At 39.1% G+C, this 27171-nt stretch overlaps 1 protein-coding gene across 1 annotated transcript in view; it reads right to left on the bottom strand.

The window, feature by feature from the left end:
* Positions 1 to 523: 523 nt before the first annotated feature.
* The window catches only part of gria1a (glutamate receptor, ionotropic, AMPA 1a), a 104076-nt gene continuing 77428 nt past the window's right edge, over positions 524 to 27171 (bottom strand). Inside the window, exons 12-16 of the mRNA XM_046849544.1 lie at positions 11985 to 12183; positions 11608 to 11852; positions 8494 to 8608; positions 4460 to 4594; positions 524 to 1421 (exon numbers count right to left, since the gene is read on the bottom strand). Of these exons, the coding sequence (XP_046705500.1) occupies positions 1254 to 1421; positions 4460 to 4594; positions 8494 to 8608; positions 11608 to 11852; positions 11985 to 12183 (862 nt within the window). The 3' untranslated portion in view covers positions 524 to 1253. The remainder of the gene's footprint in view (positions 1422 to 4459; positions 4595 to 8493; positions 8609 to 11607; positions 11853 to 11984; positions 12184 to 27171) is intronic.

Raw genomic sequence — 27171 nt, 5'->3', positions numbered from 1 at the left:
TTTTCTCTTCTTTTTTTCTGTAAGTATAAGAACAACCGAAAACAAAGGAAACATCGATGAACCTTTCTTGAAGCATGTGTGCAGAGAGAGAATTTTAAAGGCAAGCCAACATCTATCAGCATTTGCTCAATATTTCAATCTAAGAACTTAGATACAAAATGACACACACTTCAGGCTCTAAAATTAAACTCTTTCAGATCACTCCCTCAACCCTACTTTTTGACATACAAGGCAGTTGAGGAATGTTCATTTTGCATTTGGCTGATGTAAAAAAGAATGTTGTATCAAAAGGGTGCCTATACTGTAGCACCGCTTCAAAAATTCTTAGCTTTGGCTCTGTGTACAGTATAAATGAATGACAATACTATTTTTGAAGGGCAGAGAATGACATTCAAATGATTGGGGCAAAAATACTTAAAACGTTCTTTATCTCCGCAGAGTGTGTCTTGTCCTTCCGAAAGTGCTCTTGATGAAACTGCAGATTCAAAGACACAAAACACTCCCAAGTCAATCCTGGCACAAATGAGGTATGGCACCTTAAATGAGGCGTAGCAGCAATGCAAGGTTGTTGAGGTGAAAAAATAAATAAAAAATAAATACACAGCAAGATAATTAACATGTTCAGTATGCTATGCTCTACTGATCAACAACAAATGCTCTCCCATTGCTCAGGTTAAGATTCACTTCAGACTATTTACACTATTAACAGATTGACAATCTGATATGTATTTTTTAATTAGGCTAAGCAAAGTTAATGATGGAGGGAAATCAGCCACTTTATCCACTAGTTCTAGGTTCTATGTGCATTTTTTTTTAAGTTTACTCCATATAATACACTTTCTTTATTAGTCATTACAACATATGAGCCATATAGTAATATGTGCAAAATACCACATATTTTATGTGATCCTAGTTTGTAATCCACATATTTCCTAGAGGAAATAAGTTGGGAGACAACATTAAAAACAGTGGTAAAAACAAAATATTGCACACTTACAGACAGAAGTAAACAGCTTTGTTAGACTGGCATGGCATTAACACATTTTGTAAAGAAACACTACCAAAAAGTGTCCCCTCAGCATCATATTGCACTGCATATCTTTGTCTCTTGTCTTCTTTTCTCTCCAACAAAACATGTGGGTTTTTTTTTCTTATAGAAGAAAATCGTTTTATGGGTAGTTGGTTTTGCAGAGAGCAGTCTAAGAGTGCATTTTGGCAGTATGGAGCATCCCTGTTCAGTTGTGTAGTACCAGTCACATGCCTGAGGCTCCAAGGCCCATGGCGGCTGTGTGACTCATGCACGGTAATGTCTGCACAGCTTTTGGGAAGTCATGTGCAATGATGCGGCCGTTCTCCCCACCGCTGCCATTGCCACTCATCCGGGTCAGTGTGGTGCAGTGCATGGCATCATTGATGGATTGCTGGAGATGAACACATGGGCAAAGTTAGAAACAAAAGGGGGGGGTTTAGAAAATAATGCTAAAAGATCTAATCTTTGTTTAATGCCACATAAAATAAAAGGGAATATGATATTTGAGTAATTACTCTAGGGAGATTTTTATCATCTTTCTTTTCTTTTTTTTTTTTGTAAAATGCATCATTCCTAAGTCTCTCACCTTCTGTAAATATCAGTATGTGAAAAAACAGTGGAATACTGTTACTGTAAAAAGCTTTTGAACACTACCTTTGGTATAGCCACATGGATAGCCACATGGAGTGAAATTATGGGATAGATGTCTCTAATCCCTACAACTGCAAGTCTTACATTTTGATGTATATTGGACCTTATTCAGAATTGCCCATTTCTTTCTTTCAATTGTAATATATTGTAGAATAGAAGCAAGAGAAACAGACTAATATGATACAGCTAATGTTAATACCTGTACTGTAACAGGGAATTCTTTACACAATAAAGTGCTCAGCACTGACAGCATATGTAAGATATTGCACTCTACTAACAACTCTGCAAATTAAATTTTTATTAAAAATTATATCAGAAACATCATACAGAAAGCATGAAGCTCATGCAGAGGTAAAAAGGAATGTGCCTATGTTTGGAAAACATTTACAAAATGTCATATGATTATTTCAAATTGTCATATTTTTATAATTAATACCGACAAATTAATTTTGGTAGTTTTTTTTTGTTTGTTAAAACAAATTGTTAGACTGCCACTGGAATTACTACAGCGCTTTTCTCACAATACTAATTAGTGTTTTCATTTAACAGGAGCTGTCACCACTTGTTAAAGAATCTGTTTTCTGTACATTTTTATTCTTTTTCATACTGATTTCGGTATTTTCTGTCATACACTGCAATTATATATATTTATAGGGAAGTTTGCAAAAAATGTACTTTTGTTATTTAGCTGATTCTATTCACATGAACCTCAGAGTATATGCTGGCACTTAAATGTATGAACAGACACTGCTTTATTACAGTTCATATCAATTTTCGATAACTGAGCATAATTTGTCTTCAAATGTATCAATGCATAGAAATGAGTGCAGAATTAATTGCAGAAATCTGTGTCTGGTTCATGTTGTACAACATCAAAACGAGTAGTATGTTTGTAAATAATTAATCAGCTTTAACTGTGTAGAAACAAGCCCCTGCCCACTAATCCCTTAGTTATATTTCATATAAACATTTAATGTTTTTTACCCTCGAATATATCTCATTTACATTAAACACGCCTTTGTTTATGCAGGTCATGCAAATGTGAGTCAATATAAGAAAAACAACATCTAGCAAACTGTAGTTAGCCAAGATCTAATGACGTTATAAAAAGGGAAGTAAACATGGAGAGGATAAAAAATGTTTTGCAGTGAAGCTGACTATGAGGTGCTGTCCATAGTTGCTGTAAATTAAAGAGTGAGTTAAGTATGATTTTTTCTTCTTTTTTTTCTCTGATTTGCAAAACTGCCTAAAATTCAGAATCTAGGTCAGCAGTTTCTGGTGCTTCTTATAATCAAATTTACCAATTACTAAATTATATAATTATCAAGTGTCATGAATTTTCTGATTCACACCTATAAATTACATGTTAACACTAACCCTCTTTACTTATAATATAATATACGTTTCCCTAATGCACAATTGTTAACTTTTAACTTCATTTGCTATGTGTGTTGGGCATGTATTATGTACTTATTAAACTTGCTATATACAAGTATTTTTTAGGTGAATCTGTTCATACAGGTATACCAAAGGTGAAAATAATAAATACAGACTGTGGGTACAATTAAGGTCTTCTTGTTTTATTTAAATTAAAATTCTATCAAAAAAGCATTCATGAATAAAAAACATTGTAAAATGTATTGCATAAAAGGAGCTATCAGTTGACTTGAGTGAAACCTTGAGTGTTTAACAACAGCTAACATATTATGTGATTGTAGATCTGTAATCTGTAAATCTTTAAAATGATTTAATCACACTTCATTTCAGTGCACTGGGATGATTAAGTTGCACACTTGATGAGGACTAATTTGATTGGTCCGAAAGAATTCAGATGTGTTCTTAATGTGAAATATGAATGGCTGTGAAATGTAAAACTTCTAATCAAATTTACCACCAAAAACATTTAAATATATTCCATTATAAATTGTAATTGCTTTCTAACTACATTAGGAGTGTTATTTAGGGTAATTGCCTATAATAGAGTTATTGATCATAAAACATACACTGATGTATCTGTAGATGATGTTTATGCAAGTGACAGCATGGAGAGAATGAAGATTGCTTTTGTTAATTAATGACTGCTCACCGGTAGATTAAGCTCAATTAAAATAAGCATAATTGGAATCAGATCTCACATAGTTACAGATTAGATCTTGATAAAATCTGAGAAAGCAGTTGATATATTTAAGGAGAATGTCTGAGTGGATGCCATATTTAGCAAGTCTTTGAGTACCAAATTATGGGAAAGCAGACATACGCTCTTTTTCTGAATAATAAGCAGTCATTAGTCTAGATTGAAAAAAATATTTTTTGCAGTAAGAGTTGCATGTATCTGCTGCATCTGTTCTTTATTTGGATGGGAACAAAGGTTATGCTATGTGCTTTTACATGGCTGCTTTGTTTAGCCAGACTCGCAAGTGCACAGTGGGGTGAATAGGACAGAACCCAGAGTAAACAAAACAGTAATATAAAAAGAATAAGAAAGTGAAAGAAAAGAAAGAAGCAGAGCAAATACAGCGACGAAAGAACACAGTGAATCATAGGGTTAGAGGGGAATGTGTAAAAGGAGAAAAAAGACACAAAAAATTTAACCAAAAATGCAAACTAAAATAGAAGTGTGTGTGTGTGTGTGTGTGTGTGTGTGTGTGTGTGTGTGTGTGTGTGTGTGTGTGAGTGTTCCAATACTGTTTGCTTAATGATTTTTTAAATCTGAACTGTATGTAGACTGTAACTGTGCAGCCAAGCGTAAGTGGCCTTTAAAGCAGACCAAGCAGCCACCTTCATCCTGCGAGACTCGGTCCTTGATTTGTAGCAGAATTCCACCAGTGCCACCAGCATGGCCAGGCCCAGGCCTCCGATTAGAATGTAAAAAACTCCAGCCACATTACTGAGACTCAATGCACTTGTCTTGTCCTATACAACGAGATTGAGTAGCATAAACGAGTGCAAGAATGACAGCTACCACAAATACAATATGCATTTCAAATTTGGACAACAGACAGTTCCCTTTCAGGAACTCGAGCTGCAGCAACCATGCTTTGAGAACGGTTCCGCATTGTCCATGCTCTGAATTACGTGTGTAATCAGTCCAATGGAAAGCGTGGCATCACCGGCAGGATGACGTCACGACCACTAAGCTATAAATGCACATGGAGTAAAACCGACGCTAGCTTCTGTTTGTTCATAAAGCACTCTACGTGTGTATGTGTCTATGGTAAATGTGGTAAAAAAAAAAAAAATGAAGCGACTAAGAAACTAAGCATTCCCTTCATTCATGCATTCCTCCCTGCCCTGCTCCAGGTGGGGGGGTATGCACAATCTCTGTGTTGCTTGTCTGAGAGCGGAGCTGGGAGGGATGGAGCTCTCTAAGTCTTTAGAGAAAACCCCTCACCCAGTCCTCTTTAAAAAGCTATTAAATGTAAGATTGCTTAAGATTGATTGATTGGCTTGCTAATCAGCAGAAGCTCAGAGAGCTGGTCTGTTATCTCTGCCACATTTAGTGCTTTAGGGCATGGCCAGCTCCAGCGAATGCCCTCCCTGTTTCTGCCCAGTACTGCAGCGGACTTGGAGGGTTCGACACCTTTTAGAAGGTCCCTAGAGCTGCACCAGGGCATAGCTCCGGCTCTAGGCACACCAAGAGACGTGAGGGAAGGCCAGTCACTCACTATGAAGCAGTTTCAAAGACTGCTGGGTCTGATTGATGGCAGCCTCCAATGTGTTTCCACTTTGCCTCCTGCACAAGACCCATCCTGTGGTGGCTCAGAGCCTGAGGATTCTCTCAGAGGGGCAATCTACTCCGTACGATCAAGGTCACGCAGCAAGCCCTACGTTCCTTAGATGTGTAGAGAGATCCCCGGTTTCTGTCTCAGGGTCCTGTGCTGGGAGTTCCTGGTCGTTGCGTAACGCTAACGACAGATGCGTCCCTCAAGAGGTGGGGAGTGGTCATGAGTGGTCGCTTCGCCCAAGGTCTCTGGGCAAGGCCCCATCACACATGGCATATCATTTGCCTAGAGATGCTGGCCATGCTTCAAGCATTGAAGCATTTCCTTCCAGACCGCAGGCCACCATGTACAACAACCACCAGGGGGATCTGCTGTCTTGCCTCCTGTGCAAGCTGGCATGTCAGACCCTTCTTTGGGCCCAGGGGATGCTGCTTTCCTTGACAGCAACGTATATGCCAGGCCACTTTAACGGGGAAGCAGAGGCCCTCTCGAGACAAGGTCCAAGGCCCATAGAATGGCGCCTCCACACTGAGGTAGTGGAGAAAATTTGGGAGAGATTTTACAGAGCACAGGTGGACCTGTTTGCGACTCAAGAGACATCGCACTGTCCCCTTTTGGTTCTCCATTACAACCCAGCCCCTCAAGGGCTGGACAACTCTTCCCTTGTTGCACTGCTCCTGGAAGTTCTGGAGCGAGTTCTCTGGGAATTAGTCTGTCTACTTCTGGTGGCCCCACAGTGACCGGGCAGGCCATGGTTTTCAGACCTGGTATCCCTTTTCAAACATTCTCTCAGGAAGATTCACGAGATCTCTCTCAGACAGGGGGCACAGTATGTCACCCCTGCCCAGAGCTGTGGAAGCTGCGGCTATGGCCCCTGAAGGTGGTAGAATCCTCCAATTCAGACCTCCCTCCACGAGGAAGTCGTACACTGTGAGGGGGCGCCTGTTCACGGTTTGGTGTGAACAGCACCACTTGAATCTAGTTAACTGCCTGGTTGGCTTAGTACTGGAATTCCTTCAGTAACAGTTTGCTAATGGGTTGGCTCCTTCAACCCTGAAGGTTTACGTGTCTGCCATTGCACCTTATAACGCCCCTCTTGCGGGGCAGTCGCAGATCAAGAACCCGTTGGTGACATGTTTTTTCTGTGGTATCTAGAGTGCCTGCGTGGGACTTGGCCATGGTCTTGGAGGCCCTGTCTGAGCCTCCCTTTGAGCCATTGACCTAGGTGCCTTTCAGGTGTGTCCCTGCAAAGAAGCAGACATTTAGCAGGTGGACTGGATTGTCAGGTTCATAGCCTTGACTTTAGTGCCACTCCTGGCACCTCAGTCCTTCGACCTAGCTGTGCCCATCCACAATAAGAAGGGACTGGTCAGTCTGGCGTGATTGGATTTTCATTCCTAAAGCATTGTTGGCGCAGCTCGAGTTCCTTAAAGGAAACATCTCTAGGTAACGTATGTAACCCTGGTTCCCTGAGGGAACAAGACACTGTGTCTATTGCATCCCTTCAGTGCTTCGATCCATTTTCAGAAGGTAATACCAGTTTCACTCTATGCTTTTCATTGGACTGAGTACACACATGATCCAGACAACAACGCGGAAGCATTCCCAAAGCGTTGTTGATGCAGCATCTCTTTCCCTCAAGGAACACACAATACACACACAAATACACAAAATTACACACAACATACATTTACATACACAAACCATAACCCTTTCACTTTTATTTTCTTATGTATTACTCACACAGAAATATCTTATACATACACTATCCACAAGCACTACTTAGTAAACTTGATAGCTATGGTAAGAAAGAATGAGAAGACCTAGTTGAGCAATGCTTTGGTCTTTTAAGAATGTATTTGTCTTCATTTTCAATACTTTAGTTTATTATCACTATTGCATATAAAATCAATATTTGGTTATGTTTTATATAATTATATACTGTATGTGTAATTACCAGTAAAGGTCAGCCTACAACTTGAAAAAAAAAATTGAAGATAAGCAGTGGTGAATATTATCAGGGCATTTAAACTATAATGACTCTAAGCCTAACAGCTATCTCTTAATCAAAATGGAAAAAGGAGATTAGCTCATGCAGGTGGCTGCATGTGTCACTTCTGTCTGTCATGCAGTGGTAAAGCATGTGACCAGCAACCTTAAAAAGTCGTGTCACCTTTCATGGCCTATCTATAGTGTTACCATAGTGTTGGTTTCATGCTGACACAATAAATAGGCCATTATTTATGCACTGTCCAGCATTTGTTTTATTTCTTTTAGCTAAACTATAGACAATGGCAAAAAAGGAATGCATAAGAGTAGGTATAGGAGTAAAATGTAGCAAATTTCACTGGCTGTGCAGTGCAAAAGAACTTCTGAATGCAGTATATTATGTGGTGCTAATTAAAACCTAACACAATTAACATAAAACTGTGTAAAAGCATGCAAAAATGTGCTCCCTGAGGCTATTGCATTAGGTTTATGAATTTCATCATTTATGAGCTCATGATTTAATCTAGCATTTAAAGGACATAGAAGAGTAAATTGCTTTAATGTGGGCCTGCAGAGGTCCTGTTTAAAAACAAAAACAAAAAAATGTTTTTTTTTTTTAAACAGTAGCTGTATAGAGGCTGTTTGGTGTTATTTTTAGGTTTAATGAGAAAATCACAATTTCCAGTATATTGTAAGTCTATTCACCTATCAGTGTTAATTCAAGTATGTATACCATTTACTATACCATTTAACAAACATATACTATAACACATACACCCACACAAATAATCCCACAGTTTAACAGTTAGGATATGCATTAACACGCCATGTACCCTTGTCCCCCACTGATATAACTTTGGGCAACCGGCAGGCTGAAAACACTCTGCTGCGCTTTATGAGACTAAACAGGGTCAAATCAAACATTTATACATAACTCTGTGACGTCAAAAATACAAAAAAACAAACAAAAGAAAAAAAAAACGTATTAGTACATGTAGTAGTTTTTTATTCGGATTACTGGCTGAGTGTGTGCTTGCCGGTTACCCACCTCCCTATGGTGCTGGATTTTTACCCACTGTGTTTTGTCACATTTGGGCTGACCTTTGAATCGCCTCCCCCGCTGCCGCACTCGCCCTTGTCGTACCACCATTTGTTTTTCAATTTGTCCAACAGGCCCTGCTCATTCAGTTTCAACACTGCCAGGTTCACTCGGTTTCTTGAAACAATAAGATAAAAATGTAGTCAGAGGCAGTTTAAGGAAATAGTCATTACCCAGTGTAAAGGAAAGCTTTGACATAATTTATAAACTATTGACTAAAATGTTGTAGGTGGTCATGGTTTGTGAAAGATGGGACAGAGATATTAAATATTTTATACACAGATCTGCTTACAGTCACTGTTTATATTCTTACAGTCACTGTTGTAGCACTTTCATGATTGAAAAAAAAAGAGTGCAGACTTTGGTGATTTGGAAAGCTAAAACCATTGTTTATAAAAGTGTTTATAGTTCCCTTCTCAGCAGAGATGAAGGAGCCAAATACTATCACAACATTACCTCTGTAATATACAAAGCATTATGTATTATGTAATACCATTAACGGCAAAATACCAATCAATTTTTCAAAAATGTGTTCAATATTAATGTTTACTGCCCATTTATCCTTGTCTTGCACACAATTCACAATTCAAGGCAGAGACTGACACTTGATAACACAGCATTAAATAATGTGGTAAAAAAAAAATCGTGCTCATGGCTCTGTAGTCATTTTTCATTCAGTTAAGCACAGGATCTGAGTTTTCTATCTTAGATTACATTACTAAATATAGACAGTTAAAATGTTCAAAAGCATTCAAAATGCATAGAACTTTATAAACCAATTGCCTCTTTGCTTGTGATATTGCTACGGCACAACATTTCAGGATTTTAGACACATACTACATTTTCCTACAGCCACTGAACCTCACTAAAGTATGTCATGCTGTTGTATATAATTGAAATAACAATAAAAGCCACCTGACTCAATTCACAATCACTAGCATCATATAGCCCCCATTTAATGTCTTTTCATTATTTTCCCCACAATGTTACTCACTGGGATTCATGTTTAGGTTATGGTCTGTGTTTCCTGGTATTTTCATTTATTGTTCAGTTTTATTTTTAATTGCTCTGTATTAAAAGGTTTCTACACTTACAATCGCTCCCTGCTAATTCATTATGTGACACACAGCTACTGTAAATGCTTATTCTGATTTTTATATAATCATACACATAACATTGTGTAAAACTATGCATAGAATAAGTGAAATAAATAGAACACTGCCAATAAGTTTGATGGAATAAGTGTTGTGAGAAAACATTTGTCTAATAAACAAATAATTTATTTGAGATTAATTGAGTTTTTTTCATTTTCTCCCAGAAAGCTGTCATACAAAGTAAACACTTTCTGTTGACAGTAATAATGTTTTTTTTTTTATGAAAACTATATACATAATGACCATAACTTGGCTATACATTTGGACAGCCTGTTAATCTAGGACAACTCATTAGTATATTTGGCAAATAATATACATAGTTCAACCCAGATCTGTATATTTTCATACCTTATAACATACCTCAACCATATCATTTTAGTGAGTTCAATGTTTTAGTTAAAGAACAAATGAATAGATATTCTAAAGAAACCAGAAAATGCAACACAAAAACATTTACAGATGTAAAGTTTTACAAATTTGTAAGCTACTTTCATATTTTCTTCCCTTGCATATTGCCTGCCTAGTCATATGTGAGCCATTACCACGTGTAGCCTGATTAAGTCCATCCTTTGTAGTTAAAGGCATATGTATTATAATAGTTACACTGTAAGTACATTAAATAGCGACATGAAATATTTAAGTAATAATGTATCTTATTCACATAATTTGAATGTGGTTGCTAGAAAAATTTACTTTCTGTTAGTATAATATTGTTGTACCTCGTGGAAATCAAGTGCCAACTTTTAATATGGTCAACAGACTGTATGCTGGTAAAAGTGTAGGTACACATCTTTACGCATAAAGTTCCTTTTTATTTTTTATTTATTTATTTTTTTAAGATCTATTCAGTTAAACCAAAGAAAATAATCTCTCTCAGTGAAGAGCGATGAATATCTGGCAGACTGTATCTCATGCAACACATAGTTAGGAAAAAAATAGCCCCACAAGGAGCATGCTAACTATCTCTTCATCCATTTCGGCACAAAAGGGAGGTAAACAAGTGTACATTCATTTATAATCTCGCCTAACAGTGATGATGACTGTCAAATCATAAATAAAAATTAACGTCTTCTTTGCATGGCATAGCATGCTGCAAACCGGCCCTTTTTATATACTATACTCAATGTCATTTTGTCATTGTCTTTCACTCCATGTTCAAATTTCTATAGGGTGACCTAAATATAACAGTACAATTGCTAGGAGGTCATTCCCCCAAGGAGCTTTTCTTATTAGAGGGAGGTAGAGTTTATTGAAGTTATTTTAGCAGCTCTAAATTGCCCTTCTGAGCCCCTTTTGCACTGAACTGGATATAATATCAATCTGCAGTAGTGTGTTAGTGTCATGAGGTAGTGCTACAAAATGAATGACACTGAGACATTGATGCCATCAGAGTGGATTGATATACAGTATTAATATCAATATCTTAATGTCATTCATAACTTACATAATGGATGCACACAGGAATTAAATAAGTAAGGGATACTGGAAATCACTAAAGCTGTGCCTTCTACTACACTCAGACTGATGCATTTTCATTGCTTGAATACAGGAAACTAGTGTTGATTGCCATGGTGCTGACCACAAGTGCTTTTAAACAGTATGCCACCCTTTCTTATGCAAGCACTTGAGATAAATTCTCAAAACCTCAGCCCTTGGTTAAAGTTGCATGCGTTCTAGGCTGATTCATGCATACACACACATACACACACAAAAACCCACACACATCCACCATCCACCCACACATGCCACTGTGCTGCATAGCAATGGAAGTTACATGCTGCAGTCTTGTTGTAATGAATTAAAGAAAAAAAAATCATGTTTCCATATGTATATTATCAATTAAATTGCAAAGAAGTATAACACTTGAAAGTCTAAACAAATCTTCAAAGTTACATTTTGGAATTAAAACAAGAGACACTTTCAGCAAGTCTGCAAGCAAGATGAAATGCTGCTGTTCTTTACCTGAGTGGGGAGCCTTTTGGTGTGGCAACACCATAACCCTTAGAGTCCAAATTCCCTCCCACTTTCATGGTATCACAGGGTTTGCGCTGCTCAATATATTCATTCATTGTTGACTCCAGCAGATACGCATATTTTCCTTTAGATTTCCTAACTTTAATCACTCCTTCATCAGTGGTCTTTACAAACACAGATGGGGTTGACTTCATATAGGACCACATCTTTTCAAACACAGCAATCTTCGATCTCTGCAGAGATAAATGTATGACTAAATAGGATTTTGCATGTGGAATTATATAGTGCTAGACAGGGTTTTAAATGGCAGGATTCAGAATTTAAGCATTTGGCATAATAAACTGCAGTGGAATTCACTTGCTTACTCTGAAGAACTCTTTGGTTGAGCCAGCATCAAGTGTACCATAAGCGATCTCTGTCTGCTTGGCTAAGTCTTCAGCACTCTCGATTGGGGAGACCATTCTCTCTACAGTGAGAAAGGCTGCCAGGTTAGCTGTGTAGGAAGAAATGATGATGAGGGTGAAGAACCACCAGACACCACCAACAATCCGGCCAGAAAGAGATCTACAAATGAAACACACATATCACAAATATACATTTCTTAGTTAAAATCAAAATGCCAGTTACAGGTCGTATAACTTCGACTGAAAGACACGAGGCGGTGCTGAAGGTGGCAGAGTTGAAGATGCAGAGATTTTCATTGGGAGTGACAAAGATGGACAGGATTAGAAACAAGTTTATTAGAGGGAAAGTGCATATTTTGGAGACAAATTAAAAGGGGCCGGATTGAGATGGTTTAAACGTCTGCAGAGCAGGGACATGGGCTATATCGGTAGGAGAATGCTGAGCATGTAGCCACCATGAAGGAGGAAAAGAAGAAGGCCAAGGAGGAGGTTTATAAATGTGTGTGAGGGAAGACATCCAGGTAGTTTGTTTCAAAGAGGCAGATGTAGAGGACAGAATCGTATGGAGACTGGTGATCTGCTGTTGTGACTCCTAATGGGAGCAGCTGAAAGAAGAAGAAGTTGTTACAAGTCGTATAATTCATCATGGGCGTTTGTCAGAATTACAGTAAGTAAGCAGTTAATGCCAAAGTTACATTACTTTGTATACTAAGTGCACATATAATTATAGGCTTGTACACTGCAAGAACAAATGGCTGTGTGTACAATGTGAATTTTAACCAAAACAGAGATGTCCCTAATTTATATTAGTTTTTAAAAACTCTATTTTTTTTGTGCAGTATTATCTTGAGGAACCCATTCATGATATTTGTGAAATGACCTCTATGTGGATTAAATGAAAAAGCTATCAAAGTATTGTTTGATTAGTTCATTATTTGTTTTAACAGTGCATGTAGTATATATTTCTCACCAATAACATTAACTAATCATACACTTATCATAACAGGAACGGTTGGCCAAGATGGCAGCGTGTGCACAAAGCGAGGCCCAGCGTCTCTCCAGATTTCGCAAATCGGTAGTTTTTCTCCACTAACTGCAAGTTTATTCACTCAGAACAGGCTTGCACATATCGAATACAGCCGTCACACATAACTAGTCATCGGTCACAACTACAGAGAGGGACTTTCAATGAACTTTGAACTCCCTTGGGAAATTGCTCGAACACCGTGGACTGTTGATCCAGCTCGGCTGGCAGAGAGACCCTGGTGCCAAGATCGTAAACAAAGAAGGGGGAAGCAAGGCAGCATTAGGGCTGGGCTAAGGCTAAACCCACATCAACCATCTCTTCCAAGCATCTTCCTTGCTAATGTACGGTCTCTCCCGAACAAAATATAATAACTGCTGCTCCGGATAACATCTCACAAGTAGATTAAGAAATGTAATGTCATGATTTTTACAGTTTAATGACAACATTCCCAGCAACATTGAGCTCGGGGGTCGCAATGTTTTCCGGGCGGACAGGACGGCAGTGAATTCTAGCCAAGTCAAGTCAAGTCATGAAGCTTTTATTGTCATTTCAACCATATATAGCTGACTCAGTACACAGTGAAATGAAACAACGTGTGTCCTGGCCACATAAAGTGCATCGTGTGCAACCTGGTGCAAACAGTGCAAGACAGACAGTGTAAAGACAACACAAGACAGTGTAGGACAAATACACAAAACACAAAATAAAGCCGCCAGTAAACCTGCTATATGTTACACAGTGCAGTGTGTAAAAGAGAACTGAGTACAGGAGTCAATATTGTAATTAAACAAAATGTAAACAAAATGGTTTGTGCAAAAAAAGAAATAGCAGCAGTAAAAAAAAAAGTTGTGCAAAAATAGCATGTAAACAGTTTGTAGTAATGAAGTGATATAATATGGGCATGAATGTGTGAAGTGAGTACAATAGTGTGTTTGAGTCCTGGTTCTACAGATCAGTCACACAGTTGAGTGTGTGTGCGTGAGTTTTAGGTCAGTATTGAGAAGCCTGATGGCTTGTTGCACAGTCTGGATGTGATGGCCTGAATGCTTCGGAACCGCTTCCCTGATGGGTGTGTGGGGTTGTCCACAACGCTGTTGTATTTGCGGATGCAGTGTGTAGTGTAAATGTCCATTATAGAGGGGAGAGAGACTCTGACGATCTTCTCAGCTGTCCTCACTATCCTCTGTAGGGTCTTGCGATCCGAGATGGTGCAGTTCCCAAACTAGGCAGTGATGCAGCTGCTCAGACTGCTCTTGATGGTCCCTCTGTAGAACATGGTCAGGATTGGGGGAGGGAGATGGGCTTTCCTCAACCTTCTCAGGAAGTAGAGACGCTGCTGGAATTTCTTGGTGATGGAGCTGGTGTTGAGTGACCAAGTGAAGTTCTCTGGCAGATGAACACCAAGGAATTTGGTGCTCTTGACGATCTCCACGGAGGATCCATCAATAATCAGTGGAGAATGGTCACTCTGTGCTCTCCTGAAGTCAACCGTCTTTCGTTATGTCAACGTTCAGAGACAGGTTGTTCGATCCAACCAAGCCGTTAACTGTTGCACCTCCTCTCTATAAGGTGACTTATCGTTCTTGCTGATGAGACCCACCACAGTCGTGTCATCGGTAAACTTGATGATGTGATTCGAGCTGTGCATTGCTACACAGTCGTAGGTCAGCAGAGTGAACAGCAGTGGACTGAGCACACAGCCCTGAGGTGCCCCAGTGCTCAGTGTGGTGGTGCTGGAGATGCTTTTTCCGATCCGGACTGACTGAGGTCTCCCAGTCAGGAACTTCAGGATCCAGTTACAGATTGAGGTATTCAGGCCCAATAGGCTCAACTTATTAATTGGTTGCTGAGGAATGATTGTGTTGCATGCTGAGCTGAAGTCTATTAACAGCATTCGTACATATGAGTCCTTGTTGTCCAGGTGGGTAAGGGCCAGATAATGGGTCGTGGAAATGGCATCATCCGTGAAGCGGTTTGGATGATATGTGAACTGCACGGGGTCCAGTGATTGTGGAAGCTGGGTCTTGATGTGCCTCATGACGAGCCTCTTGAAGCACTTCATCATGGTGGGTGTGAGCACGATGGTACGATAGTCGGAGATGGTTACGTCATCAATGCACTTGCTCATGTAGCTGGTCACTGTTGAAGTGTACTCCTCCAAGTTGATTAAATTGCCGTTGGTTGCAGCTCTCCTGAAAATGTCCCAGTCACTGCAGTCCTAAGGAGCAGACATGGATCCTGCTGGCCAGGTTATCACCTGCTTTCCAGCTGGTCTTAAATGCCTGATGAGTGCTCTGTAAGCTGGGATCCGCATAATGGAGATGTGGTCTGAGTAAGAGAGGCAGGGGTGGGGCTTCGCCCAGTATGCGCCCAGAATGTTTGTGTAAACAACATCCAGCGTGCTTTTTCCTCGAGTCCACATTCTGGTAGAATTTAGGGACCACAGTCCTGAAATTTGCATGGTTGAAATAAACAATAAACAATCCGTCAGGGTGTGTGTTTTGTAGTTCGCTAATGGTCCCGTAGAGTAGGTCCCTTAGCATTAGCCGAGGTCTGAAAGCCTGGTTCTCGAAGCATGCCGAGGTCGCGTAGCTTCTGCCGCAAATCATCATTAATTGTGTTTTTGGGGTTGTTTCTGAGTTCCTGGAGTGTTACACAGGGACACCGGTTGTGGTCCATATGTTGTGTAAGGCGGGCTACAAAGTGAAAGTAGCACTATTTTGGGTCTGGAGTGGCTGCTGCGAGCTACTGCCGCGCCGCTATCTTGGATCAAAAAGTTGGTAAATGCAGGGGTGGGGGTCTGTGCATATATGTTAACAAATCATGATGCACAAACTCTACTGTTACTGAAAGTCATTACTCTGTTCATTTTGAGCATTGGTTCTTAACCTGGGTTCGATCGAACCCCAGGGGTTCGGTGAGTCAGTCTCAGGGGTTCGGCGGAGGTCAAGACACACACCCGACTCATATGATTCGTGATGACACGCCCCGTTTAAGAAGGGTTCGGTGGATGCGCATATGAAACTGGTGGGGGTCAGTACCTCCAACAAGGTTAAGAACCACTGATTTAGTGTATTTAATGATTAGGTGCAGACCCTTTTATTTATTGAGAAAATTCTCAGCCATTGTTGTGACTGCAGTGCACATTCTTCCAGAGGCTAACACTAAACTAGTTATGGAGGAACTGCACGCAGCTATCACCAAACAGCAGTCTGCACATCCTGAAGGAGCTATCATCATTGTTAAAGATTTCAACCACTCCAACCTGAGATCTGAACTACCAAAATTTCATTACAATATCTCCTGTTCTACCAGAGGGAACAACACACTGGATCAGGTATACACAAACATACCTGGGGAATACAGGGCCATTTCCCTCCCTCACTTGGGTCATTCTGAACACTTTTCTTTGTTCATGCTACCCAATTACACACCACTGATCAAACCAGCTGTGAGGACAGTAAAGGTGTGGCCAGAGGGAGCCTTTTCTTCTCTACAGCAACAGTTTCAGGATACTGACTCGAACATGTTTGCCTCACAGGCCACACTGGCCTCTTGCACAGACATGGACATTTACACATCATCTATTTTGGACCATATCAACACGTGCATTGACAATGTCACTACTGTCAAACACGTAAAATGCTTTTCTAATATGCTGCTTTTAAATCTACAGTAGTAGTCTAGAGGACTACAACAGAGCCAGGGCCAACCTGAAAAGAGGCATCAGGAGAGCCAAACATTCATACAAACTCCACATAGAAGAACACTTCCACAACTCTGACCCCAGACGTATGTGGAAAGGCATCCAGACCACATTACATTACAAACCGACACCTGCCTTCCTACTGGACGAACTCAATTACATCTTTTTGCTTGTTTTGGTAAAAGCATAGACGTTTCACTTCAACCGCTGACTCTTCTACTGCCCACAGTTCACTTTCACTCTCAACAACGGACATCTATTCAGCGTTTAGCAAAGTGGATGCACGCAAGGTAGCTGGTCTGGACAGCATACCGGGACATGTTCTCAGAGCATGTGCTGGACAACTGCCACAGGTTTTCACTGACATTTTCAACCTGTCACTTGCCCAAGCCAAGGTTCCTACATGCCTAAAGACCACAACTATCATACCAGTGCCTAAGCATTCAGCTGCCAAATGCCTAAATGACTTGTGCCGAGTTGCACTCACTCCTATCATTATAAAGTGCTTTGAGAAACTGGTCTTGAATCACCTCTCTGCGAGCCTACCACCTACACTGGGCCCACACCAGTTTGCCTATCGCCTGAAAAGGTCAACAGAGGATGCAGTTTCCATGGCTCTTCATTCAGCCCTCACCCACCCGGAGAAAATCAACACAGTGTGCATTGTGAACCAAAAGTGTGCACTGAACACCCGGAATTGAGTGCCTTGAACCCGGAAGACCATGATTGTAAACGCCTCAGGAACAGCTCAAAACGACCCTAGAGACTGCTCAGTGTGATCTAGATGTAAATGGATAATGAGGTCAGGATCCAGAAAGTGGCAGGCTGGGACCCAGGAGCATTCCTCAGGTCCATAAGCCGCCCAGTCCACCAGGCACTGGAAGCCCCTTTCTCTGTGTCTGGAGTGCAGTAGGTGGCACACTGGAAGAGGAATCTAGGTAGTTTGAGGTGAACCGCAATGGGGTCAGAGCAGACAGCATGTTTGCCTCAGCTTCCTGGTGGAGAACAATGTGGGTTTGGTAGCTGTAGGTGACCTGGAAGGGCGAGAGTCCAGTGGCATTGGTGGGCAAGGAGGGTATCTTACCAAGCAGTGGGCCACCAGAACAGCTGCTCATGCAGAGCCAGTTTACGTGAAAAACTAAGATGGCAGAACAAGGGGGAGTTGTGGCACCACTGGAGCACCTGGGAGCGCAGCTGATCAGGCACAAAGAATCTGTGCTAAAGACAACCCTCAGGGATGGGCTAGCCTGAAGTGGCCAGCTGGACCTTCCCTTCATTGCCCACAGTGCACAGACTGTTATGGAAGGTGGGAGAAAGTGCTCGTGTGGGGGTGTCCTCTTCACCGGAGGAGTGAAGTCAGGAGAGGGTATCGGGTTTGCTATTTGAAGACCCCAAAAAACAGGCAAAGAAAAGACTCCAGCGAGTCTGACAGGGTTAAGGCATTTACTCTAGTACTTTAGATTGTCCAAACCATGAATAGCATCTTGGATCCCTTTAGCCAGTGACACCCCTCCTCTATGGCCAGCTTGACCGCTAGGAGCTCCCGTTCTCCTACCAGGCCCGGGTTTAGGCAGTGGGAGAAGAAGGCACATGGGTGAAGCCGGTTATCATTGGAGTCCCTCTGGGATAGGACAGCACTCACCCCTAGATTAGACTATGAATTGTTGAGGGGGGTCAGGCATGGCCAGGCTCAAAATTATTTGAGCTTGGAAAAATTCTTGTTAAATCTCAGAATCCAAAAGGAAGAGCTGGTGGATGGAAGTGGGATGGAAGAGATGCCACGATGGAGCTACAAACCATCCTATAACAAACCAGTGATAAACCTCCTATAAGAGTTGCCGAATCCTCTGAACCCCTGTTGCCATGGACGTTCATTTTGGGAGTGAGAAAAATGAGGACGTCATCAAGTTAAATGAATACAAAATTGTTAAGCATGTCCCGTAAAACATTATTAACCAGAGCCTGGAACACAGCAGTAGCGTTGGTCAGGCTGAATTGCATTACCAAGTACTCGTAATATCCAAAGGGGGTGTTAAACACGGTCTTTCACTCATCCCCCTCCTAATGCGAACAAGTTGTAGTCATTCCTCAGATTCAACTTTGTGAAGATGGAGGCCCCTGAGTCATATACAGATGCACAGAGAAACACAATATTTTTTTTTGTTGCTCTTACACATGCATGGTGCTTTACTGGTTTTGATCAGTAACAAATGATTGGAGAAAAAAAAGTCACACCCGTGCAGCCGATATCCCATTGTATGGAGGTGTTAATGTTTAACAATAGATTAAATATAAAGGGACAAGAGTAACTATGACTAACTATAAATCATTCAAAAGGTCTCAAGCATTGATCTTAGATCACAGATTTTTTGTGAAAAACGTATAACTAATGTATTTGCTGAATTTGGTAGTACACACCAACAACATGCATAAAAAAATGCAGTACTTACAATATGATTTTAATAACTAGTTACAACTGCATTCACTGCTAAAAATCCTGGTTTATTTGGAAAGATAAGAATCCACTGAACAACATGCCGTAAAGCATTTTTGGTCCAACAAAACAATAGTGTTGTAATTTAGAAGGATATTCTTTTTGTTTATGTCACGGTACTTCGGGGGTGTATTGATTGTATATGTTTTGGAATCAGCTAGTTAAATATAGTGTTTCAAAACAAATGAGACCACCCACTAAAAAAAAAATAAAAGAGAGGCAGAAGCTCAAGCCTGAGCATCCACTCTCTCTGCAGGTGTGATGGTGACATTTGTTATGCACCACCTATCATTTCAAACATTTTATTTTCAGCCAGTAGCATTAAGTAAACAAAATGATTGATGGAAAATGTAGCCAATGAGTGCAGGATTCTAATTTTTTTATGGGAGAATTTTATTTCCCCAAGTGGGCAAGTTCTTAGTTTTATTAAACTTTAGAAGCTCGTTGTGGTAAAAGTGTGCAGCACGTGACACACCTGGCATGAAATGGATGCAGCTCTCGGTTCTGCACAAACAGCTGTTTCCTGCTTGTGCTAACTGGGCTTTGTTTACAAAAAAAAAGAAAAAAAGGGAAAAAATGGACAGTCAAAAAATTTGTTTTATCTGAGATTTGTCCAAAGCAGCTATGAGGAAAATATTCTTGGGGGCGGAATAATAACAGCGACGTAGTGATGTGCATGGGGATGAAAAATCTAAGCCTACTTTACATCTGTAATTTACAGAATACCGCCCTTTACAGTTTTATACGATGTTATAAGTTTTTTTTTTTTTTTTTTTTATCAATGAGTTTATACATGATTAGGAACAACATACATAACAGATTCTTGGTCTTCAATCTTTTATACTAAAATATGTTGGAGCTAAGGAGACAGCCGCTTTCCTGGCTCGGTTCTTATTTGACTTACTATTTCTGATTGGACGGATTAGTTTGTTGTTTCACAAGGCTCTGCTAAAGGATCACTTATTTTTTGCACTCGATATACCTGCTGCCAGATATGATGGGTTTACCGGATCCTCACATATGTGAATCTGCATTAATTGTTTGGAAAGTAACAGCAATGCTGTATAGCTACAGAGAATGCATTGTTCTAGTAATAAAAACAAGACTGTTGAACGTGGCCACACAGAGCTTAAAATATTCACATGGAAATGTATACCCAATTGTTACCTGTGCAAAAGAAAAATACAATTTGTTCACATTCAAAATGTTAAGCACCAAATTAAAGACAAGTACAGGTGTGTAACTTTAGCTCATATTTTTGACATTGTTATTGATTACCCAAATGGTTAGGTTAAGAGGGTGTTTGGTACAGATAGCATTATGTGTTCAGTACTTTCTGTCAAGATAGCCATCCACATGACAAGGCAGCTCTGTGCACAATAAGGCCCTGTCTGTCCTATGTAATTAGAAAGGTAAAGTGAAACTATGTACAAAGAATCTCTGACTACATAAAAAAAAAAAATCAAGAGCACACATTGTATCTTGTGATACCATGCTCCTAGTTTCTATGAACAATTGATATGCATCATTTAAGGCAGAGGACATAATGCTGAGATAAAAGACTACCCCAAAACCCATCAATCAAGTACTTTGTTGGTCTAAATAGAAATGAGAAAAACTGTGCCCAGAGTTAACATATGGAAAGCTGATCCTGACAACATACCTGGCTGGGTGCTCAGGGAATCTACAAATCAGCTTGCAGATGTCATCAAATCTTCAACGCTATCCTGAGCCAAGCAATCATCCTTGTGTGTTTTAAAGATAACCACTATGCACACCTGTGCCAAAGAAATTGTATTTTTTTCTGCCTGTATGGCTACTGGCCTCTTAAAGGGCAGCCTTCCTACTAAACTGGACCCATTTCAATATGCCTACTGTCCTAGCTGCTAAACAGATGACACCATATCTGCCAGCAGCCACCTTTCACTGACTCAGCTGGACAGAAAATACAATTATGTAAGGATGTTGTTCATAGACTTGTGCAGCATTCAACACAATCATCCTGCAACAACTAATAAAAGCTTAGATCACAAAAGTGTTGATCACCTCCCTCTACAGCTGAATGTTTTGTCTGGAGACCCCAGTCCATCAGGATTAGCAGCACCACCTCTAACATAACACGGGTGTTTCCCTGTTCTTTATTTTCAGTCAACTTTTGTTTACCCTGCTGATTCATGACAGTATTGCAACATACAGTGCAAATCACGTTTTGGACAGTAACAACGTACATGTAATCAGTAACTGTTAACATTTAAATTTAGGTAGGGCATTTTCAGCTGTTAGTCCCAAAATCTGTGGTGAAGACTAACAGATTAAGTAGCTTTTTTTTTTTGCTTATCTGTACTTAAATATTTCTGTTTAGTGACACATTTACTTTAACGTCCCTACATTTCAAAGTCAAATATATTACTTTTTACTCAACTACATTTTGCTAAATCAATTTTTTTTATAAGTGGATAAAAACCTTTATTAATAGTGTAGGGAGTGAAGTTAAGTCAGCGGGGCTGTACTGCAGCCTTAAATAATAAATGAAGAGAATACCACAAGTACATTGAGTACATTTAAAGGCAAATGTGTTATTTTACTCAAGTCGAAGTTTAAAGGGAGTACTTTACTTTTACTGGAGTAATATTTTACCTTCTGTATCTTTACTTTTACTAAAGTACATGGTTTGTGTATTTTGTCCACCACTGCAAATCACAATCAAATGTGCTAATTTTTCATTTCAGTTATGATCAGCAACAATGATGAGGCAAAAGGAAGGAGGGGAACCACCTTGCATAATGGAGCAAAAAGAACAATCTGTCTCCTGATGTTGATAAGTATAAAGAGATGATTGCTGATGTCAGGAACACAAAAGTAGACCACTCACCAATGCACATCAATTGAACATCTGTGGGAAGAGTCAACCTGGTTTCTTGTGTGCCAGAGGATATTTTCTAGACTCTCAACACTACCTAAACAAGGCTGGAAGCATCCAGCAAAGACAGAAGAAAGCCAACCCCCACTACAATTCGTATTCCCTTCTTAAAAAAAGGGAAATTAGAGAGCATCCTGACCTGCCTTCTAAACTCTGACCACAAGACCCTACAACAAACTGGAACAACAGCTGAAAGATCATTGTGGTCTCCTTACCCACCATCACCCTTGTACGACAAGTGACCAGCATTTCACTTTGTACCAATTTTATTAATGCTTCACTCTCCTGCTATTTGGCAGAAGATACTAGCAATAGACTTAGACAACAGTTTTTTTTTTTAAACACAACCCGATATGCCTTAAACCCACTGCACACCTGCACTTTACAAAGTTGCACCAGACATTAACACTGCTGCATTTATTTCTGTTACACTTCACAATAATTTACAAAAATGTTTCCTGCACAACACTGTTCTGTTGTCCTGTGTATTCATTGCTCTTCTTAGGTATTAAATGCCCTCTGTACTTATTGCCTTGCAATCATGCACAATATCTATTTGCATATAATGTGGCCTTGTGTTCTGTTTTATGTGCATCACTATGGCCTGGGAGAAACAAGATTTCATTTCAATATATACATGCTGTATGGACTTAACAAAATGAATACTATACAAAACCAACCAGAACCAATATTTGACTAGATCTGACATGACAATTTGACTAGATCCTGAGTGAAAACATAAATATGAGAAGATAATAAAAAAAATTAGAAAGTGGTGCAGTGAAAAAAAATATATACAGACAGACAGACAGACCGATAGATAGATAGATAGATAGATAGATAGATAGATAGATAGATAGATAGATAGATAGATAGATAGATAGATAGATGCGTGTGTGTGTGTGTGTGTGTGTGTGTGTGTGTGTGTGTGTGTGTGTGTGAATGTGTGTGAATCACGTGTGTAAAAAACAAGCAATGGTTTGTATTAAACACAGTCTCTGTCCATAAACCAGACACTGTGTGCAAACATGTGATCAGTATGTCAGATCAAACTGTTAAGTTCGGCCATACTGTATGTTCAGAGAAAGCATAAAAATAGTTTTATATTGACATAATAGTAAATACGCCTTATGAAAGAATGCATACTAATTAGCTGCTTAGCTAATTATCTACATACAGTACCTGAAAGCTGTAATCCTCTATTTTTTTACTTGTGTTTTGACCTTTTTGTTATGCCATTATAAAATGTTTTTTTTTTACATTTACAATAATGACATTTGACAGATGTTCTTATCCATACTGGCTTACTGAAGTAGTTTGAAGTCTTGATCAATAAATTCATCCTGACACTAGTTAACTAGGTCAAATACTAATAATACCATCAGCCAAAAAACTATGTTGTAGAAGTATTATAGTAAGAGAAGCAAACAGACCACAAATCTTTTTGTATCTAAATTGCTATTTTAACTTATAGAAGAAAAAGGTATTATCATAATTTAAAGATAACTGGATATACAATGATTAGACAACTGGAGACATTATGGTGCAAGGTGTGATAAATGCTTTGAGGTACATGGGTGCTGCTTTGTATTCAGCTTTGTAGGCAAGCATCAGTGTTTTAAATCTGATGTGGGCAGCTATAGGAAGCCAGTGGAGGGACTGTAACAACAAAGTCCTGTAGCTGTAATCTTGATCAGCTCTAAAAGCTGTATGGTAAGTTTCAGTTGTCCAGTCTTAAAATTGAACAATTAGCTGAGTGGACATAGTGGATTAAAATGGACAAATGTGTTTGACGTTGTAAAAGAGAAATCAAACCAAGCAAGCCAGATAAGCAATTAGAAATGAAAAGAACAGCTGATTGTCAATGGTTTCCCCAAAATTGTTTGCAGTTACCGAAGGTAAGATCAAAGACTTTTTCAGGGAGAGCACAAGATCGTTATATGAGAATGAGTAATGGAATGAACAGCAGTTCAGTTTTGCTGAGATTAACTTTCAGCTGATGCTCTGCCATCCATAATGAGATGTCTGTCAGACATGCTGAGATTTGAGCTGAAAAATGAGTCTGGTGGAGGGAAAGAGCAGATGAGTGTAATTTGCATAACAGTTTTATAAAAACCCATGGGAGAATATGACCCCACGGAGAGAACACATATAGAGAGAACCCATAAGAGAACCAAGTACTGAGCCTTGTGGGACAGTGTTGGACAAAATTTTAATGAGATGTTATACAGTCATTCTTCCTGCAACCACAAATTTACAAAATTCAATACTTTTAGATCTCATATTCTTAATTTATTATTATTAATTTAGTTATGAAATCATATGCCATTTTCCTATTATAGAATTTACAAAAATATTCATTTTTAAATCATTTTTAATTGTCAGCTAAATTAATTAATTAAGTTTGGCAATGTAGCATCAGTGTAGCTTTAGTATAACTTTATTAGTAGCTTGTAGTGTAGTTGTCTGTTTTAACAGTGGTTGCTTGTCCATGGGTGTGGACTGGGCCCCAGCTGTTCCACAAATATTAATCTTTGTATATTGCATCGACTGGAAGAGGAAACAGTTTGTGGTACAGTAGTTTCATACATCAGAAATATGTGAGAAATTGTTTTTCACACAAGACTGAGTTTTATTAAATAAAGCCTCAAACACCTCAAACACAGCTAAACAAAAATGTTTGTCTATTATAGGGTTTCTCTAAAAAAAATAAATTACTGTATAATAGCCTATAAAAGTGCCAAAATCTTTCAACTTGTTTTGGTGAATGCCTAAAATGAGCGAATGCTTAGTTACAATAACTCATGAGTAGTTTGAAGCAGTTTCCTGACAAGTAAGAAATGATTAGCATTGAAGATTTAGAAAACTACTTCCTACTACCATCCAGTGCCAAGGTCAATTTTTTTGAGTCTGGTTTCACTCAAAGTTTGTTTCTCATGTTTATATGTCATGAAATTATATTAGTTTATACTATTTTTGTTCAGAAAAAAAAATGTCTGTTTTCTGAATTATATGCTATATAATAGTTTACAATGTAATGGGTTTCCAAGGAATCATTTAAGCGTGTTTATTGTTTAACTTGTGGTATACTTGCCTTCAGGCTTTTTGCTGAAGACTGATTTATATGCTTATCATGACTAATTAATCTCCAGATGCTTATTGTAATCTTTGTTTTCTTATTTGCAGAGTAAATAATCACAATAGTTTTTAATAGTCTCTTTGGCTTTTGTAGACCGAAATGTGATGCCCAGAAATGTAATATAAACACTTCCATAAGGTTCTTCTACTGTAAATAGCTAACAATCTACCTGCATAACCACTGTATATGTACAACTTAATGTGGCCCTAACTACTGCAAACATCTCTCAGACACTAGGGGCCATATTCAGAGATGATGACTAAAATGGCTGACTAAAGCAAAAAATAAAACAAACAAACAAACAACATATATAAGTGTCAGGAAAATACTTGTATGCTGATAAGGGTTATGTTGCCGATTTTCTGCGAATTTCTTTTAGATTGACACTACCAAGGTGTAGTTCTCTGCAAGGTTATTATAGTTAACTAAAACTATCAGAAAAACTTATTGAAAAAATATTTTTAAACCTAACTGACCAGTAAGTGGCAAAGTAAAAAAGTATTAGAGCTCACTAGCATTAATCGATTATGCCCTCACTGCAGCTTGTAATGTGTATTAGCTTAGATGCTGCTGTATATTGTAAGATGCATGTGCAGTAGTAAATCTTTGTGACAATATAAAGCATGCACCATAGTGGTTTAATAACATTACAATTGTATGAACCTGTAAGTACTAATTAGCATATGTATGTCATAGGACCTATCATTTTTTGGGGGACAATTGTCATTCATATACTCATATAGCCTGTAAGAAACAATCATCTTTTAACGTATATAACGTATATAACATCCAAAGGATTCTACCATTTCTGTCCACACAGGCTGCCCAGGTGCTTGTTCAGTCTCTTGTCATTTTAAGACTTGACTACTGCAACTCTCTGCTGGCAGGTCTTCCTCTGAACGCTATTCGTCCACTGCAAATGATCCAAAATGCAGCTGCACGACTTGTGTTCAATCTGCCCAAGTTCTCCCACACCACCCCATTGCTGCGCTCCCTTCACTGGCTTCCAGTAGCTGCACGTATCAAATTCAAAACACTGATGCTTGCCTACAAGGCCAAAAATGGACCAGCACCATCATACCTCAGTGACCTCATCACATCTCACACTGCACCACGCTGTCTGAGATCCTCCAGCACTGCTCGACTGGTACCACTTTGTCTCAGAATGAGAGGTAAGTACACTTCAAGGCTCTTCTCTGTTCTGGCACCGAGGTGGTGGAATGAACTTCCCCTAGATGTCCGTACAGCAGAGTCCCTGGCTATCTTCAAGCGACGACTTAAGACCTACCTCTTCCTGAAATATTTAAATTAGCACTTTCCAAGTTTGTAGAATTCAAGGGTTATATTTATATCAAGTTTGTAATCTTGCATACCAGTGTAGATTTATTCATTACTACAGACTCGAAACACTTTTGTACGTCGCTCTGGATAAGGGCGTCTGCTAAATGCCGCAAATGTAAATGTAAATGTAAACAACAAGCTAAAGCATGTTAGAAGCATTCATTGTCAACAAGTTTAAAAATAAATGTATGTTTATTTGATTTAGGTCATATTTATTATCTGAACTACCTCATTAAAAACACATTTACAAATATAAAGACTTTTACATGAAATCATATATTAAAATAAAACATGTACTAAAATGTAATAAAAATTAAAAGTAGTGAATACTAAATTATTTAAACATCATCAAAACTAACACAAATTAAACTGAAATTGAAAATCTGCTTATTCTTCTTCTTTCGGCTGCTCCCATTTGGGGGTTGCCACAGAGTATCATCCTTCTCTATACTACTCTGTCCTCTACATCTGCCTCTTTCAAACCAACTACCTTCATGTCTTCCTTCACCACCTCCAGTAAC

The sequence above is a fragment of the Silurus meridionalis genome, chromosome 5, assembly GCF_014805685.1.
Source record: "Silurus meridionalis isolate SWU-2019-XX chromosome 5, ASM1480568v1, whole genome shotgun sequence".
Taxonomy (NCBI): domain Eukaryota; kingdom Metazoa; phylum Chordata; class Actinopteri; order Siluriformes; family Siluridae; genus Silurus; species Silurus meridionalis.
Note: the sequence above shows the minus strand (reverse complement) of the source record. Positions and strands in the feature narration are given on the sequence as shown.